The 18,131-nt window shown below is 43.0% G+C and overlaps 2 protein-coding genes across 2 annotated transcripts in view; both read left to right on the top strand.

Annotated features, from left to right (window-relative positions):
* Window positions 1–7,431, top strand: part of kif19 (kinesin family member 19) — a 47,788-nt gene extending 40,357 nt beyond the window's left edge. Inside the window, exons 8-19 of the mRNA XM_049564259.1 lie at window positions 651–797; window positions 896–1,018; window positions 1,387–1,543; window positions 1,652–1,826; window positions 2,035–2,233; window positions 2,368–2,638; window positions 2,922–3,046; window positions 3,794–3,957; window positions 4,073–4,178; window positions 4,737–4,860; window positions 5,444–5,832; window positions 6,272–7,431. Of these exons, the coding sequence (XP_049420216.1) occupies window positions 651–797; window positions 896–1,018; window positions 1,387–1,543; window positions 1,652–1,826; window positions 2,035–2,233; window positions 2,368–2,638; window positions 2,922–3,046; window positions 3,794–3,957; window positions 4,073–4,178; window positions 4,737–4,860; window positions 5,444–5,832; window positions 6,272–6,556 (2,265 nt within the window). The 3' untranslated portion in view covers window positions 6,557–7,431. The remainder of the gene's footprint in view (window positions 1–650; window positions 798–895; window positions 1,019–1,386; window positions 1,544–1,651; window positions 1,827–2,034; window positions 2,234–2,367; window positions 2,639–2,921; window positions 3,047–3,793; window positions 3,958–4,072; window positions 4,179–4,736; window positions 4,861–5,443; window positions 5,833–6,271) is intronic.
* Window positions 7,432–9,405: 1,974 nt separating this feature from the next.
* Window positions 9,406–17,809, top strand: si:ch73-127m5.2 (uncharacterized protein LOC561202 homolog). Its single transcript, XM_049563101.1, has 5 exons — window positions 9,406–9,517; window positions 12,109–12,764; window positions 12,984–13,184; window positions 14,828–14,957; window positions 15,060–17,809. The coding sequence occupies exons 2-5, from the start codon at window positions 12,368–12,370 to the stop codon at window positions 15,526–15,528; spliced, it is 1,197 nt and encodes a 398-aa protein (XP_049419058.1). The 5' UTR covers window positions 9,406–9,517; window positions 12,109–12,367; the 3' UTR covers window positions 15,529–17,809.
* The last annotated feature ends 322 nt before the right edge of the window (window positions 17,810–18,131 follow it).

Below are 18,131 nucleotides of genomic sequence, written 5' to 3'. Positions count from 1 at the left end.
ACTAAGTAGGCAATCAATCACTTCCGTCTGTTAGCAAACAACAGAAAAATGCCTAAAAGCTGCCGTGTGGTGGGACTAACAGGATGAAGAGCCCAGAATATGTTTTTATAAGCTGATCTTGAGACTTTGAAGGCCCAGACACACCAAACAGACATCAAAGAACTAGTGTGTCGCCTCACATTGCCTGTGTCTCGGCCAAAAAGTTGCTCATAAACACACCGCGAAGACAACAGCCATCGGCCAACTAGCATGTTCATTCTGCATCTGTTTGAGAGGAAGTAACTCTTCATACCAGCAGGCGCTGGTCGTCATTCAAAAAGGGAAATCGGAAGACCGACAATACGGATTCAAGACGTTAATTAGCCAGTTTGCACATTAATAACACAAACTGATTTTGAAAGAACAACGGCACAGTTTGTTAGTGAGCGATAACAGAAACAATTACAAACCGTTTCTAAAAATAAGTTCAGTGGCTGAAAATAATAATCTTACCTAATATATCAAGTTTGTAATGATCCCACAACCTCTTGACTTTAGCAGCTTGTTTACTTTCCTCACTTCAGTTTCTCCTCATAGTGATTTTACTCACCAAACAGCTCTCACGCCAATTCAACATGAGATTTCTCACTCCCTCTATATCGGTTTCTCAGACTCAGAATCGGGGTCAGCGGTTGAAAGAGGGTGCCCACATCAACCGCTCCCTCCTGGCTCTGGGTAACTGCATCAACGCCCTGAGTGACAAAAATGGCACCAAGTACGTCAACTATCGAGACAGCAAGTTGACTCGACTACTGAAGGTACAGCAATTCAATTTTATAGGGAACCAACTGCAGGATATCATAACTGTATTTTGTGATTCACACGTTATTACTTTTTCTTCTGATGTCTCTGACAGGACTCGTTGGGCGGGAACAGTCGAACGGTCATGATAGCTCACATCAGCCCCGCCTCTGTGGCTTTTGAGGAGTCCCGTAACACGCTGACGTACGCTGACCGTGCCAAAAACATTCGAACACGGGTGAGAACACGTAATTCATCTTTTAGCCTCTTTATCTGTCTTTACTACAGCTGAAATAAGATAAATGGATTTTGTGATACAGTGAAATATATCTTTACATTTCTTTAAATTATACTTGACTGTTAAATATGTTAACATACTGCACCTATGCTTTGTAAGGATGAGTATACTGTTTGGTTTGCTTTGTTGATGGCACTATATAATTGCAGCTATTGAACATTTAAGTGTTTTATTTTGTGCTGTAGATCCTTCTAAGAACCAAATTAAATGTTTTGGGGTTACAAAATCCACTTTTCAGTGTGAAATTTGAGGCCTACGTAAATATCTAAATATCCCTTCTTTGTCTTCCTCATCACTGTGTCCCTCAGGTAAAGAAGAACCTGATAAATGTGTCATACCACATTGCTCAGTACACCAACATCATCTCTGACCTGCGCTGCGAGATCCAGCGGCTCAAAAAGAAGATTGCAGATCAGGCGAGCCGCCAGCTCAACTCAGACCGGGCTGACATCCGCCATGTCCAGGGTAAAGTCTTGTCCACTCTACGTCTGACTGCCAAAAGAAGAATAAGTGTCAAATTAAGCTGTTTTCTGACTATTTCTTTATTCTCCTCTCATCTTTCCCAACGTGCAGCCGAGGTCCAGGCCCACTCCAGCCACCAGAGTCGGGCGGAGATGGACCAGTTGAGGGAGCAGCTCCTGGATGCTTTCCGCCAACAGATGGAGATCAGAAGGAGCCTGATGGAGCTGGAAAACAGCAACATGGAGATCCAGATCGACACCTCCAAACACCTGCTTACCATTGCAGAGTCAGTTTATTTCCTTCCTATCTGATGGCACACATACAGTAATCTGTAATTATCCCCTGTGTGACATTCGGGAATTCAATTACCACATCCAGTATGAATTATACCAGCTCTGGCCAACAGAAAACTGAGAGTTACGACTTGCTGTAAATTATAAACCAGATGACATTATTGCTGGCAGGTAAACATCTGTATATTTTTGTTCTCCTAGCTGGGAGCAGGAGCGGAGTAGGCGCCGGAGGAAGTGGCGTGCCGAGAGGAGGAAGGAAAGTGTCAATAAAGACGACAGCGAGAAGGACTCCGACTCCCCGGAGTCTCCTCCAGACAGCACAGAGACCCAGCAGGTGGCAATGGCCCGAGAAAACCTGGTTACACTCATGGCCGAACAGAAAAAGATCCACAAACAGAAGGTAGGATTTGTTCCTGTAGACTTTTGAAGCTAATCACATGCCTTAGCTGTGATTTAACATGCCTTTACATGCCATTTATAATAAATAAAAAACAAGACCGTGCCCACTCTTCTATTTTCCCGCTCATCCTCAAGGCGTTGCTCGAGCGCAGATTTCTGGAGCTTCGGGATCGGGCGCAGCGCCTGGAGGAGCTGCTGCCTCGGCGGGTGAGCTCAGAGGAGCAGCGCGAGGTCCTGTGCCTCCTCTGCAAGGTTCACGAGCTGGAGATCGAGAATGCAGAGATGCAGTCACACGCACTGCTCAAGGACAACGTCATCCGGCACAAAAACTTTGTGGTGCAGCGCTTCGAGCAGCACAGACACCTGTGTGACGAGATCATACAGCAGCAGAGACAGTTCATTGATGGTGAGTCCATCGATGTTAACTCCACAATCAGTTGAAAAGCCTCCATTTAATACTTGTTGTTTGGTTGAATGTTGCGTAGATCCTTTACACAAGTTGTTTTGTTGGTTTTTCATTGTAGTAAATTGAATATTTTTGAGTTTTAAACTGTTGGTTGGACAAAAGAAGAAATTTGACAACGTTGTGATCATATAGACCAAAGGTACAGATTTGAATAGTCTAGTTTTTGTTTTAGGCACCGTGGATGTCTGGTTTACTTAATTACATGTGTCCCTGTGTGTTCCAGACCACAGTCTGCTGGTCCCTCCACACCTCCAGGAGCTGTATGAGATGTACATGAGGGAGTTGGATGAAAGGAAACTGGACAGAGCCATGGCGCTGGATAAGGTCACCACCAGACACACCATCAAGGTATCTCCTGCATGACAATTCAAATTTAAAATCCAGATTTAGGCCTGTCATGATAACTACTTAATTTTGAAGAATATTCAGACATTGGAATATGTAACAAAAGTATTTAACAAACATACATGTGTTCATATATTCAAGAAAGTATATATAAAAATACCTTTACACAAATAGCCCAAATATATTTCTTATGCTTGTTACAAAATTTGGCAAACAAAATCAAATGATGCCTCTTGTGACTAATAGACAAGATTAGCGAAGCTCCGTCGGTGCAGTCGGCTCCCGGGATGGTACGACCTGGGGGCTGGGCGATTTGCTGGTGGATTTACAGAGTGTAGGATGAAGTTGTTGGAGACTAAAACTAGAAACGACAGACTTTTAGCAAGCTAACCACGATCAGGACTGTGCCTCTTCCTCTCCAAAAGTGCAGCTGCAGGCTACCGGTGAGCTACGCTGTGTCGCCTTTGAAGTGCTGTTTCATTTTTCTTTTGACTTGCAGAAGTAGGTGGGGGTGGAGACAAAAATTACTGCACCCAGGTCTTAGAATAGTTGGGAAAACCTGCTGTTTATTTTGGCTTATGTCGGCTAAAATGTTGGTGACATTCTTATGTAAACGTTTGTAAACAACGGGCAATGTCAAGGTCGGCAAAATGATCAAGGTGATGTCCATAACTCGCACGAGAAGTCGATGTTGTGACAGGCCTAACTAGGTGAACATTGATACTAACAATTTATAATAATCATTTCCAGGAGGGCTCTCTGCCCAAGATCACCCTGCCCGGTCAGGGTCGAGACAACATGCAGGACATGGACTCGGACCAGGAGAGTGTACGCAACATGTGCACCGATAACAGACGAGGCCAAGCCAAAATCCGACGACACACTTTGCCCCCCATTCTGCCAGAGCCTGAGCTGTAAGAGGAAATCTTGTTCATATGTTTCCTTTATCTAATAAATACAACTGCATTTACAACATGTATCATTAAACCGTTGTATTGCAATAACTCAGGTCTTTTGTTTCTGTGTCAGCGACAACAACAGGGTTTTTAAGAGCAGCCCTCACGCCAGGCAGCTGAAACACTCAGCTGTGGTGACCCCACCTCCCATACACATAAATGGGAAGGGCAACAGAGAGGTGAGGACACTAATAAGGAGCAGTATTTCCTCTGATTCATTCCTTTTCAATAGCTAGAGTGAGAGGTGAATTAATACAGTCTAGACAGGTGCTGCTTCTCACTTCAAGCCAAATGGGTTTCTGTTTGAAATAGACTCACGCAGATATTTCACTCCTGTAGAACATTTTTATTCTCAACCCACGCGCCTTCACAAAAGAAACTCCACCATAAGCTGTCATAAGTATTCACTTTCAATTCTTGGATTCTGGGTTTTTGCTCTGCTTTCCACACTGAAATGTGCAAAGCAGCAGAGTTCCATCTCTGCTCCCGGCTTGAAATAATATTACCTCCATCTAATTTTCTGGCAGAGCAAATGTCTCAGGAGTGTGACTCATAGACGAGATGAAGTGAGAAGAGTTACGAGTGCCGGAATCCAAATGCCATATTCAAAGCAAAAATTTCATTTTCGAGAGGCGCAGAATTGATTTCAGATGGCACTCGGTCTGACCTCAGCTGAAAGCAAAGGACTGCAGTGAATGTGTCATCTTAATGTGGCACTCTGCATCTGGTGTTTGCAGCTGCAGCCGCTGGTTCCTGAGAGCTCTCTGAGCTACAGCCATCTCAGCCACAGTGTCAGCAGCCACCTGGACTCATCACCGGAGAGCAGCGAGGCTGGGGCTGATATCCCCCTTTCACGAAGTGGTAAGATGTTCAAACAAGTACACATGCAGTACAGTGACAACTGGGGTTTAAGAGAGGCTGGACTGGTGTGAGAGCATTCAACTTAAAGGTCCAGTGTGAAGGATTTAGGGATATATTGGCAGACATGGAATATAATACAGTAAATATGTTTTCTTTGGTATATAATCACCTGAAAGTAAGAATTGTGTTTTCATTACCTTAGAATGAGCTGTTTATAGCTACATAGGGAGCAACACTGGCCCTAGATCGGGTCATTTGTGTTTTCGCACTAGCCACCATAGTTAGATGATCATCTGTGACGAACAGCCTAACCTAACCTTAACCTAAAAACCTCCCGAACAATGAACAGCTGGGTGGATGAGTGGGAAGCTGGATGCAGTGTGCAATCCTCACCACTAGATGCCACTCCCCCTAAATCATACACAGTAAACTATTGAACAATTGATTAGGAAAACTGGTGTTGATTTATTAGCTGTGCCCATAAAAGCATTCCGAGTCGTTCTCTGCCTGAAGCAGCCCTTTAATGGTAAACTAAGTAAAGAAAGTGAAGTAAAATAACAACCATGTCCCCGTGTGTCCTCAGAGCGGCAGCAGATCCTTAAAGGCGTCCAGAACATTGTAGTAAAAGCAGCCCGTCGGCGTTCCAAAGCCCTGGAGGTGGACGCCCTGCGGTTACACCCTCCCCCGTCTCCCCTGGACCCCAAGAAGCAGAAGAGCAGCCTCTCTCTGAGCGAAGCTCCCCCTACAGGTTTGCCAATGCGGCGCGGCAGGCAGCCCAGCCCCGAGCTCAGACACGCCACCTCAGACGATAACCTGTCAAGCAGCACGGGCGAGGGGCCCGGCCTGCAGGTGACCTGGACACGCCCACGGAACCGGCAGGTCGCCACCAAGAACCAAACGCCCCGGGAGACGGACTTTGAGGCTCGCCGAAAGAAGAGGCGCTCACGCTCTTTCGAGGTCACTGGTCAAGCAGTGAGTATTTTCTGAATTCATTATGCACAGTATTATTACTGTAACATTTCTGAGTACGCCTTCAGGACACACTGGTGTATTTATATGAAATATTAATGCAGCTCACATGAAGCAGCAAATTGTTTTTGGCCAGTCAGGGGAAAAAGTCTCCAAAGCAGATGGTACGCAGCCTTAATTTACCCCATCAGTGCATCACAGTCCTCTTTCAGTCTATTTTTAGTATTATTATGGACAAACAACATACAGATAGAGAAGCCAATCACACATCACTACACTGTACAGTCTGATGTCAGAGTCCACTGATACACAACTAACTACTGAAATCATTTTTGTTTCTTCTGTTTCATGTGAGCTGTACATGACTGAGCGGCACCATGTTAGACTCAGAGTCAATTTAAGAAAACTGTGTGATATAATTTCTTCCTCCTCTCGCTCACAGCTGCCTCAAACCAAGACAGCCACAGCCCAGAGGTTCCGTCCTCTCGACAGCACATCAGACCCTCATCTCCACAACAACAGTCAGCCCCAGGCTCCCACGCTCCGCCCCCAGTACAGAGGGGTCCCTCCTCTCGCCAAAATCAGGGCGCCCCACAGCATCCAGCAAACAGAGTCCTCCACAGCCCACATGAATAACCTGAAGCGAGGGCCTCAGCTGCGGCAGCCGCAGCCCCTCCTCTACATCACCACCACGGGCACCGGGGGCCAGCGCACACGCAGACACTGAGCCACCGCCCGGATTTATCCTCAACACCAGCACTAACACCCAAACCAGCCTGTTCAAATGAACAGTTAACCCCTCAGTGACTGACGTCAGGCAAGACTGTGAGGCAGTTTGACGGAGACTCCACGCCTCCACACAGGTCTCCTCTGTGCTTAGTTGTGGACACTGAGTGACGGTGCTGACAGGCTGCAGAAGATTGTTAGACATACTGTTCTGTTCCGTCAAGTGTTTCCACTTTAGCTTGCTGTCGTGCTGAGTTGTGCGTTATCGTCACGTCAGGATGGTGTCAAGCTCACTATGAATGCAACACTGTACTTCTGTTCGTGCATTAAGAGTATAAACGGTCTGGTAACGTTCAGTTCTTGTTTTGAAGGCCAGAAACTGCAGCATTAAGATAACGGCGGGAGTGTACGCGGCTCACAGGGATGATGTAAATGAGAAATGAGGGAAACGACTGCTTTATTAGACACAGGATAAAACAGCTGAGAGGATGTTACAATAATGTGATGTAAACACTGTGTAACGAGAAATGGTCTTTCTTGTAGTGAGGTTGTTCAGACTTAATGACACACTAATATTTGAGTTAAAAAAAAACATTCCTCATCTTGATTGTTGTGCACTTCTGGATTCAGTGTCGTCCTCTCACGCGCCCCAGGTCTCTGCCTTCTCTCACCCACACGTGACTGCTGAACGTCATGTCTGTTTGTGTAGACATGTAGAACCACAAGTTGCTTTTCCAGATTAGTCGGCTGTATTTTTAATTCATTATTTAACTGTTGCCTTTTTTCTTTTATGTTGTCGTCGACATTGTTTTCATAATTACTACTTTCTATGCTTTATTTTGTACATTTTTTTTTATTTGTACCCAAATAAATGCAAATGAGATACATGAAAAGTTGTTTTTTTTCTGGTGCAACAGACGAGAGAAAAGGCAGGTGATGAATTGTGTGTTTGCAGGAGTGAAAGAAGAAGAGTGTCAGTTCCAGTGATCACTTTTGTCATAAAACTGCCTCGCATCTGCAACCATGACATTTCTGAAGACATTTCCGCAGCAGAAATTGTTGATTAGGATAAAATGAGAGAAACAACTGGATCAAGATTCAAATCAACACATGAATGAGGGAAATTGTTTGTAGAAGAGTCAGGATTCACGCTAAAGACTGAAATATTCTTTAATGTCGTGGGAATTAAATTTCAGCACGAGACTAACAGGATGTTTCCTACTGGCTGGATGTGTAGTATTCTTTAATGTCCACTAGATGGTGCACATTGGCCACCTTTAGGCAGAAGATAATCAATGTGGCTCAAGCAACCAGGCGACAGCACACCATCTCATGAACCATCTCCCTGAAGAAGGTAGAAGAAGAAGATATACTTTAGAAAGGCTTTATACAAGTGCAGTCCATTTACCGTCTACACCAGAGTGGGAGAAATTGAATTTCCCCTCAGGCATTAATAATCTTCTGACAACTCAAAGCGATTCTTCACTACGAGTCACGAGCTGTGTCTCAGTTCAGGGGCTGCACCCTTCAAAGGCTGCATCTGAAGACCGACTGCGTCACATGGGTGCGACCAAGGCCATCCTATTTTGAAGGCTTTTTCAAATGCAGCCTTCTTTCCCAGAATGTGGAGGACGCAATGGATGAATCCTTCATTTCGACCAATGAAAACTAAATTGCTACTTGTCAGCCTTACTTTTAAATGTTAAAAAGGGCTTGACATACAACTCCTGCCAAAATAACAATAGTAGCAAATATATATTTGATGAATAAAAGATATGAGGGGGTTAGCAATCATCCAGATGACCCACTATAACTGACTTCTTTTGGCAGACTCTTGACACACCAAAGGGCCTCTATAACATGTGTTACCACTCTTATCAAGACATGAATGTTCGTGTTTATTTCCTAATATTGAATAATATTTGACAACCAACCAAATATTTACTAACAAAATGATTCAAGAATTCCTTCTACACTTTTTAAAGTTACAACGCACCAATAACACATCCATTTAAACAGGAAATAATGTAAGATAACGTGAAATAATGTGATGTGTTACACACTTATAGTTCCCTCACATGAATGGTGACAAATAGGTTCCCCATGAAGGCTTTTTAAATTAAATTAAATCATGTTTTAAGGTAGAGTGTGCCTCTTTATGAGGAAATGGGTGCACACAACATGCAGATTAAAAATCAAAATAATATTAAAAAAGCATTCATAACTTACTGTGTAGGCCTACTTGAATATTGCAACCATAATCCCCCGTTTCAGAACAACTGCTTTTAAGGAACAGCCTTCCTCTCTTAATCAAATACTCCCCCTCTATTTAAACTTTTAAGAAAAATCTTAAGACGTCCATGTTTTCAATGGTCTTTGGTTGCTTTTAGTGGTTTTAATACTCTAGTATTTTATAATACTTCTAAATATGTAATTATTTTTACCGGTGTTATTCTGTTTTATATTTTTGTACATGTTATATTGCTATATTTGTGTGTCATTCTTCTAATTTGTACAGAACTTTAGTCAACTGTGGTGGTTTTAAATGTGCTGTATGAATAAAATTAATTTATGTAAAGACGTCCCGTTTCTTGCATTTATAAACTGCAATTTTTAACACGTTTCTGGCGAGCAACAGTTATGAAAATTAAATAAAAATACAAGTAAGCAAATGAATAAGAACAAGATTTATCAGCCATTGTATGTGGATGAGGCTGAATCGGAAGTACCGCCTCTTCTAAGCCACTGACAGCGTTCTCAACCAATGACGACTCAGCGGATGCGTGATTGACACGCCCGTCGACCAATCAGCGCCGGGATTACGGCTCTCGAGCGGTAGTGCACGTACGGCTGATTTGCAACCCGCCGAAGCAGCAGCGGAGAAGGAGGAAAAATGTCGCTGGCGTCGACGCGGACCGTTCTAGGATCAGTGTCCTTTTAGGAAACTACAAACGGCAATTCGGTGAGTGGGACAGCCGTCACTAGTTGCATCCAAGGTTAGCGGTTAAATTCGGTCTGTCCCGTCCAGAACCGCGACCGTTTCTCACAGTTTAACCCGGTTTATTGAACGTTTCAGGCCTGCTGTTCATGGAAAACTAGCAACGGCCGCGCCTGGCAGCCATGATGGATGTTAGTGACGATAAATGGAGCGTGGTTGATATAATTCGCGTCGTTATTTACTGGCTTTAAAGTCAGCGTTTCTTTACATATAACGTTAGCGACGAGTCAAAATGTGACACCGTGTTAATTAAATGTTTCTAAAATGGCAGTTGGAGACTGAAAATATTGTTTTGGTGTCATTATTTAAAAGTTATTAATTTGGATATCAGAGCTGCTATTCTGAGCGCGTTTATCACAAGCACGTCACACGCATCCTTACAGCATTTAAAAGTTAATAGGAGTTTAGTTGTTGTGGACACTTACACAAACACTGTGCAGCCAACGTTATATGAAACATAAAGATAACCTCCTGCTCCGTCTCAGCCAATCACAGGCGCGTCTTCTCACAGCAGCAGCTGAGCTGAAGTGTCCAGCAGACACACAACAGTGCTGATTGTTGACATTAAACTGTCCTGGCCTTCTAACATAACTTATTTTAATAAGAAATACCGTTAACACATGTTAATATTCATGCTCTCCCCCAGTGCTTTGTTATGAGGCTGTGCGTAATGCGCCTGGATGAGTGTTGCGCTTTTACGCACCAGGCGCACCACACTCCTGCTCTCTTTTTCCTTCTTTTAAAAACTATAAATCAAAGTATAACTATAAGACAAAGCTGAGCAAGGTAATGCTGAGATTTTGGGCTTAGGACAGCATTTGACTGCCACACAGGGACAGCACCTGGACTATTTGGTGTTCTCTAGTCTTCTTGTGCCCCTGCAGCTCTACACAGAAACCACTTGACTCAGTGTTTTTGACAGGATCTTTTTTGTCTTCATGTTTAACTAAATCTCCTACTTTATGCACACCAGTTCAGGACCTATATGCATTTTAATTTTCCCATTATAATATTCAAAACCAGGAGTGAAGTAAAAGATGACAAGAAAGTGAAAGTCAGTACTTTGGAAAACTCATTAGAGTACACTGAACTCAAAATGTAGTGTGGCCACACAGTGGTGCAGTGGTTAGCATTGTCGCCTCAGTTCCTGGTTTGAACCCAGGGCGGGGAGCCCTTCTGTGTGGAGTTTGCATGTTCTCCCTGTGTCAGCGTGGGTTTTCTCCAGGTACTCCAGCTTCCTCCCACAGTCCAAAGACATGCAGGTTAATTGGTGACTCTAAATTGTCCGTAGGTGTGAATGTGAATGTGAATGGTTGTCTGTCTCTATGTGTCAGCCCTGTGATAGTCTGGTGACCTGTCCAGGGTGTATCCACCTCTCACCCAGTGTCAGCTGGGATAGGCTCCAGCATCCCCCAGTTACAGAAAATTAATGAATGAACTCAAAATGTATGAAGGTCACTGTGTTGGTGCTGGGGTTTTTTTTTTCGCTCTCTCTTATATTTTGTTGTAGTGTTTTTCTCAATTAGTATGATGTTAATTGACAAGATGACACTGGATACCATTTTGTTCCTGCTCCTGGCGATTAAACTATATGTTAACTTTTATTTTTTTTTGCCCACTTATTTCCTTTAATTACAAACTGTACTAATCCAAAAAGAAACATACACAAAACACTGGCAATATTTTTGATTAAAATATACTAGGGCTGCCACGATTAGTCGACTAATCGATGACTAATCGACTATTAAAATAATCGGTGACTATTTTAGTAGTCGACTAATCGGTTTGAGTCATTTTTCATAGAAAAGTACTGTAAAAGTATCCCAAAATACTCTTACTGCAGCTTCCTACGTTCAGATATTGGCAGCTTTACACACTCTCTCATGACAGTGAACTAAAACCCTTTGGCGTGAGTATGAAACGAGACATTAGATGACGTAATTTTGGGGTTTGGGAGAGACAGACCGACATTTTTCAACATTTTAACACATTTTTCAATGAAATGATTAGTCGACTAATCGAAGAAATAATCGACAGATTAGTCGACAATGAAAATAATCGTTAGTGGCAGCCCTAAAATATACTCAGTATAAGTATACTTATATGCTTAATATATCTGAAATATTCCTTGTGATGAATTGCTGTACAATGCCTATTATAGCTTGTTAATCCTGACATGATTGTTCCATGATTTTATTATCAAACTCTTTGGTAATTAAACTGAAACACCATCACCACGTAGCTTGTTTTTAACTGTATGAAATTATTAAATAGCGATGTGTTTGGACTGTGGGAGGATGCTGGAGTACCCAGAGAAAACCCACACTGACATGGGGAGAACATGCAGACTCCACACAGAGGGGCTCCCCCACCCTGGGTTTGAATCAGGAACCCTATTGCTGTGAGGCGTCAATGCTAACCACTGCACCACGTACCACCTGCACTGTGACTCATCCCTGGTCAAATTACTTTAAATGTGAGGAAGCTATATTACAAAGTTAAAAAATGACTTAACCTTTGTCACTGACTATTATCTTTCTTATTTTTTCTTTCAGGGTGAAACTTCTGCTGTGGTGTTTCTATGACAGATTATAAGCTTCATGAAACTGTACAAAGAAGGTGAAACAGTTTCAATGTCGGAGGTTTTAGCTGGACTACAGAGAGAGTCACCTTACATTCTCCTTTAGTCAGCTCAGCTTCAACCCTGAACACCTAAGAACACAGGAGGGTACTGTAACACTACATGGGCCTGTAAGGTAACCTGATCTGATAATTAAAGCCTCTGGAGCCTAAAGGTAAAGTTTCAGTGACGACATGGACCCGTCTACTCGGGTGGTGGGTCTGGATGGCCAGGGGAACATGGTTTTCACTGTGGTCAAACCAGTGATGGGCATCTTCCAGGTGTCTTCAGAGCAAACAGGGAGTGTGGCACAGGGGGGCATGGGGCTGCAGGGTTTATCTGAAAACACATTGATCCTCCCTCAAACGCAAAACCAGGCTCCGCTAGACCAGAACCAGATGGATATGCACTCCATGCAGCCTCACATCCAGATGCCCCAGATGCAGGTTTCTGCCCCGGCCCAGAGTGAGGCTGTGTCCCAGATTCAGGATCCACAGCCGAACTCAAGCACAAACACAGAGTCTGGTACACACATGCCTTTTGCAGAGGTGTCGTCGCTCCTGGATCCCAACATGAAAGGATCGAAGGCTCGTAAGTGGCAGTCATTTAGTTCAACAGCACATATATAATCTGGATTTTTTTTTTTTTTAAACTACTGTCACTTAAAATTGTTGAAAGTCAGACCATAATAAACACGATAAGGGATTCAGATGTGAGAGGCAAATTTGATTTTCAGATTTAATAAAATGCTATTAAATCCCGACCCAGCTGTGCTGACTCACCTCCTCCCGTCTCCGTCTCTTATTTTAGGGAAATATCTCATCTCGTATGATGAAATCAAACGGCGCCTGCAGGCTCCAGAGAAGATGTCCCTGCGCTCCCTGGCAGCCTACACTCGGGTCAGCAGAGGCCCAGCCAGCAAGAAAACCCTTCTGGAGTCACTCAATGTCCTCGGCCTCACGCCAAGCACAACTACCTCTGTATCCTCCTCCTTCTCCAAACTCACTGAAGGTGACAGATTCAAGAAGTTTATTGTCATATGCAAGTTAGATTTTAAGAAACAGTAAGCAGAAACAAGATATGTTTAGGGTTGGGTTTCTAAATACAGATTACATGTCAATTTTGGTAATTAGTGAAATAATTGGATTCCCAAACAAAAGTAATCTACTGATCCTTTGGATTACTTAAAAATTAAACACTGAAAATACGGCACCTTATACTATAAAATGGATACAGCCACAAAAATTGTAGCTCTGCAAATATCCTGTTTTTTCTCTTGCCACATCTAAAAAAAAACACCATAAAGCTCTTATCAGGAGCTGCGCCTTGTCAAAATAAATCAAAACCTATATGACTGGACTATGTGAGAAATTAAATTTGAAAGGACAGACACAGGAAGTGTCCACGCTCAGCAGTCAGACAGGAGTCAGGTTAATTTCCAGGGCTGGTACCTGCGGTTATTCCACAGGCTAGTTAATAACATGTCAGGCAGGAAATCTAAAGTGTGGGATCATTTTGAGAAGGTGAAGGACGAACCCAAGGTGATATTAGGCATGTGCCAGTTTGAAAATTTTCCAACCGGTTTGATTGCCAAATACCTAACCGAACCGATATATCGAATTATATACCTAATTTTACCACTAGGGGTCGCGTTTGAGCTATTTTTCCCAATAAAAGCCCATTATAGGTGTAATGCACTTCCAATCCACTAGGTGGCGGTAATGCTGTATTAACCGCCAATACACACAAGGTTACACAAGAAGACGACGCAGAAGGACACCAAGGATTCTTCCTCCGACCCCGCTTTCTCAGTGGAGACACGGCGGTTGAGAGGGCCGAGCGAGAGGACGTTCCTGTAGTAGTTCCAGCCCCCGAAATAGTACCAGGAACTTCTTCAGTGGAAACGGGTTACTAGGGCAATAAACTGAATGACTGCTGACTCCCTCGCACTTTTCCCCGCCCCCAATGAAATTTGATCTCTCGCAGCAGGCTGCGGAGTCCCTCTGAAGCCTCTGAGACAAACTAAACAAAACACTTGTAGGCACCTCCACTTATAAACAAACATAAACCTTATTAAGTTGTCATAATGCATGTTACAATGCAAGATAAGTTGAATATAGTCCCTTGACACGCCGCCGATTTTTTTTCTCCTCCGGTTTATCCAGTTGACGTGAATTAAACCGGATGGAGCTCTTAAACCGGACCGAACCGGTTAAACCGGAAATCGGCACAAGCCTAGGTGATATGTAAACTCATCGTCATTGGTCGACTACAAACATGCCGTATCATCTGAAACATGGAAGTAGCTACATGCCCATTAGCCCACAGCGTCATTAACAGGCGGCTCGCTCAGTGTGTGACGTGCACTTGTAGATAAAATATAGGCCTATATTAATGAAGGTTCATTAGTATGGTTTTGTATTTCTCTGTAATGTAGCACAGTGTTAACAATGTTACTGATACTATTCTTTCTCACACCTTCAACTCAAACCACCAAAATATATCATTTAATAATTAAATTAATATCGTAAACATGCGCTGCATCCATGTCCATGTATTTCACCTGTAGGTTTGATAACATGAAGATGAGAGACTAAACTTTGTTTTATTGTGTGTGTGTGTGTGTGTGTGTGTGTGTGTGTGTGTGTGTTTAGGCGACACCAGAGCATTGTGTGATGATATGAAGGACTTCGCCCATGACTACATCGACTACAGCAACATGGCGAAACAGCTCATCCCTGAGACAAACACAGTTCAACACTGGTCCAAAATTATTGAAACCAAGTACGCACTCTATGACCTTGTTGTAACATGACCTTAAAAACCTGTTGTTTTTTTCAAGGAGACTCAGATAAACAAAGTAATACATTGTTTTTCCTCTCTCAGGAACCACCTGGAGGATATGAGAAAATGTTTCAAGGACCCAGTGAACAGCGGAGCGTTTGACAATGTAACTCACGGTCTGGGTCTGGGAATGTTGGACGTGGCACTGGACATGATCGTCATGGTAATTGAGCAGCAGATTCGTATCCTGTCTGGCGCAGCGGCATCAGACCCAGTTGACTCTGGTCCGCCTCTGCGGCGCATCCGCAGGCGCCACCGCAAAACCCACTCAACTGACGAGAGCCCTAACAAAGTGTCTGGAGGGATCAAAGATCAAGGGAAGGCCATTTCTAAAGGCAAGGGGCGAGGCCGAGCCAAGAAGAAGATGAGGCAGGAAGCTGGAGCTGCTGGTCCCGTGGAGACCCAAGCAGAGCAGTGCAAGCCGGACGATGTGGAGAGTAACGTCCTCACCCTGGTGTCGGTTGGATATGAGACTGTTTCCAGTGGTCTCAACGCAGCCGGAACTGTTTGACACATGGTCACATGACCGGTCCAAGAGCCAATCATGGTCCCATTCATAGGGATACTCAGAGATGAGACACGAGTTCTGCACAAGTTGAGCTGGGCGGACGAAGCTGTGGTGAGCTCAGCATCAGCGTATAGTGTCACAGCTTCAGTCCAGCGTAAAGGAATAGTTTGACATTTTGGGAAACACATCTATTAGCTTTTTGATATGAGTTAGATGAGAAGATTGATAACACTCTCATGTCTGTACGGTTAATATGTAGCTGGAGCCAGCAGGAGGTTAGCTGAGCATAAAGACCAGGCCTGTAACTATTATTTTCAGTATTTTCCTTTTTAAAGATTATTTTTTTGGGCAATTTGCCTTTGTGAGATAGGAAAGCTCTAGTGTGAAGGGTGGAGACAGAGAAGATGACATGCAGCAAAGGGCCGAGGTTGGAATTTAACCACTTGTCGATAAAATGTCGGGCCAGGGTGACGTCTTCAGATGTTATTTTATCCAAAAAAATCCAGAGTTATTCAGTAAATGATAATGTATGACAAAAGTAAAGCATCAAATTCTGACATTTAAGAAGCATCAGCCCAGCAAATGTTTGGCTTTCACCTCAGAAAATAACTGAAACAATTATTTGATTATCAGAATAGTTGCCATTTAATTTTCTGTTGATCGACAAACTGATCGACTGATCTTTGCAGCTCTAATAAAGACTGGACACAGGGGAAACAGCCAGCCTGGCTCTGACCAACATTTACAGAATACACTCGCCAGCAACGTGAATGCTGAAAACTAAGCAAGCAGCAGGAATTGAGGCTCGCCACAATAATTACATTTGTCTTCGGCTGGGTGGCGTGTTCGTATGTTTCAGGCTGGAAAATAATTCTTTGTATCACAGGTCAACTGTTGACTGATTGGCTGCTGGTTTTCTCTGGTCACTATTCACTGCCAAAATTTAAACGGCTGCAGTTCTCTGAGCTCGTAGCGGCAGCTGCAACTTAACACGAACTTTCTTGACTGTTTGGTTTTTGCAAAAAATTGAAGGGTAGTAGGTGTTAATAAGAGGTTCAAAAGTTCGAGTAGGCAGATTTCGTTTCCGTTGGACAGAGGCAGGCGAGCGGTTTCCTCCCCTTTTCACTCTTTAGGCTGCATTCACAACAAATCAGGTGTTGCGGCAAAAACACCACTGCTCCCATATATTTGAATGTGGGTAATGCATTAAGGTTGCGGCAGTGGGGCCCCAGGGAATACCAACAAATAAATAAATGCAGCGGCATGTGACAACAAGTTGACACAGAATCAGCTTTTGGGGAAATGCAACTGGGCGTCATACTGCATACTACTCCCCCCTCCTCCATTACGTCCTTGTTACGTCTATGATAGACGTAGGCGTTGGCATGGTAACGTTAGATACACGGAAGAGGAGAGCGAGTGTAACGTTACAACCAAGACAGTCAAACACAACCCCGGAGTTTTAAAGCTCAACCGTGCTCAAGCTCAAAGTCAGTGATGACTGATGAGTTTTAGAATAAGGTTACAGTGCTAATGTTAGATAGTAGTGTTAACGTTAGTAGTAAGTGGAAACGCACAAGGGAGATAACGTTAATGTTTCAGAGGCTACACTACAGTAGGCTAACGCTAGCCATTAGCAACTGGATGTCATATAACGTTATATGTTATATTAGAAGCAAACTAAACATAATGTTACCTACAGAGTTTGGAAACTTTTCCGGAGTCAGTGATGACTGATGAGTTTTAGAATATAACGTAAATGCTTACGTTAGATAGTACTGGCAGCTTGTTTTGTTTTTTTAACTGTGTCTTGTAAGGTGTCCTTGAGTGCTTTGTAAGGCGCCTTTAATTAAAATGCATACGTATTATTATTAATATATGTACTGTACAGACATGAGAGTGCTATCGATCTTCTTCTCTAACTCTTGACAAGAAAGCTAATGAACACATTTCCCAAAATTCAGAGCTCTTCCTTCAAGTGAATCCTCTGTTTTCTAGTAGCAGGTTTTGTATGTGTGCAGTCTAACTGAGTCCATATAAATATATATATTATTTTTTTATGCTATGTTTTCAGTGAACAGACAAAAATCCCCACCGATGTATAAATGTAAACACACTGAACACTGTTATGTAGAACAGATATATCAGAGGTCAGGATTATATTTTTTTGCTGGTGTTACAATGTCTCCTGTTTCCCTGTCGTATTTATTGGTTAGATTTCCATTAAACATCTGTCGTTCTGTACGAGACTGTTGGAAATATTTTGTTTTTACTGGAACCTGAAGAGTTGAGTCAAATATAAAGATTTACTTTTCGTAACTACTTTGATTCTGTTGTTGTCTTGGGATAGATGTCACAGACCGAGCAAGCTGAGTCTTCATCACTGTGGCTTCATCAATTTAATTTTGGAGTTTAAGTGACTCTAACATTGTAGCATTTGATATAAAACTCTGGAAAGAAGACAGGTAAGGATATTTAATTTCTAAAAATCCAGAAGTCAGAAGTAGATCATGTTTAACATGCACAGTGATGCAGATAGTGGCTGTAATTTGGTAGAAAGAAAATAGTTCCTACATGAAACTGCTCACAACAAAGTTTGTGGATTA

Source organism: Epinephelus fuscoguttatus, linkage group LG20 (assembly GCF_011397635.1).
Source record: "Epinephelus fuscoguttatus linkage group LG20, E.fuscoguttatus.final_Chr_v1".
Classification (NCBI taxonomy): domain Eukaryota; kingdom Metazoa; phylum Chordata; class Actinopteri; order Perciformes; family Serranidae; genus Epinephelus; species Epinephelus fuscoguttatus.
This window is presented reverse-complemented; position numbering and strand designations above follow the sequence as displayed.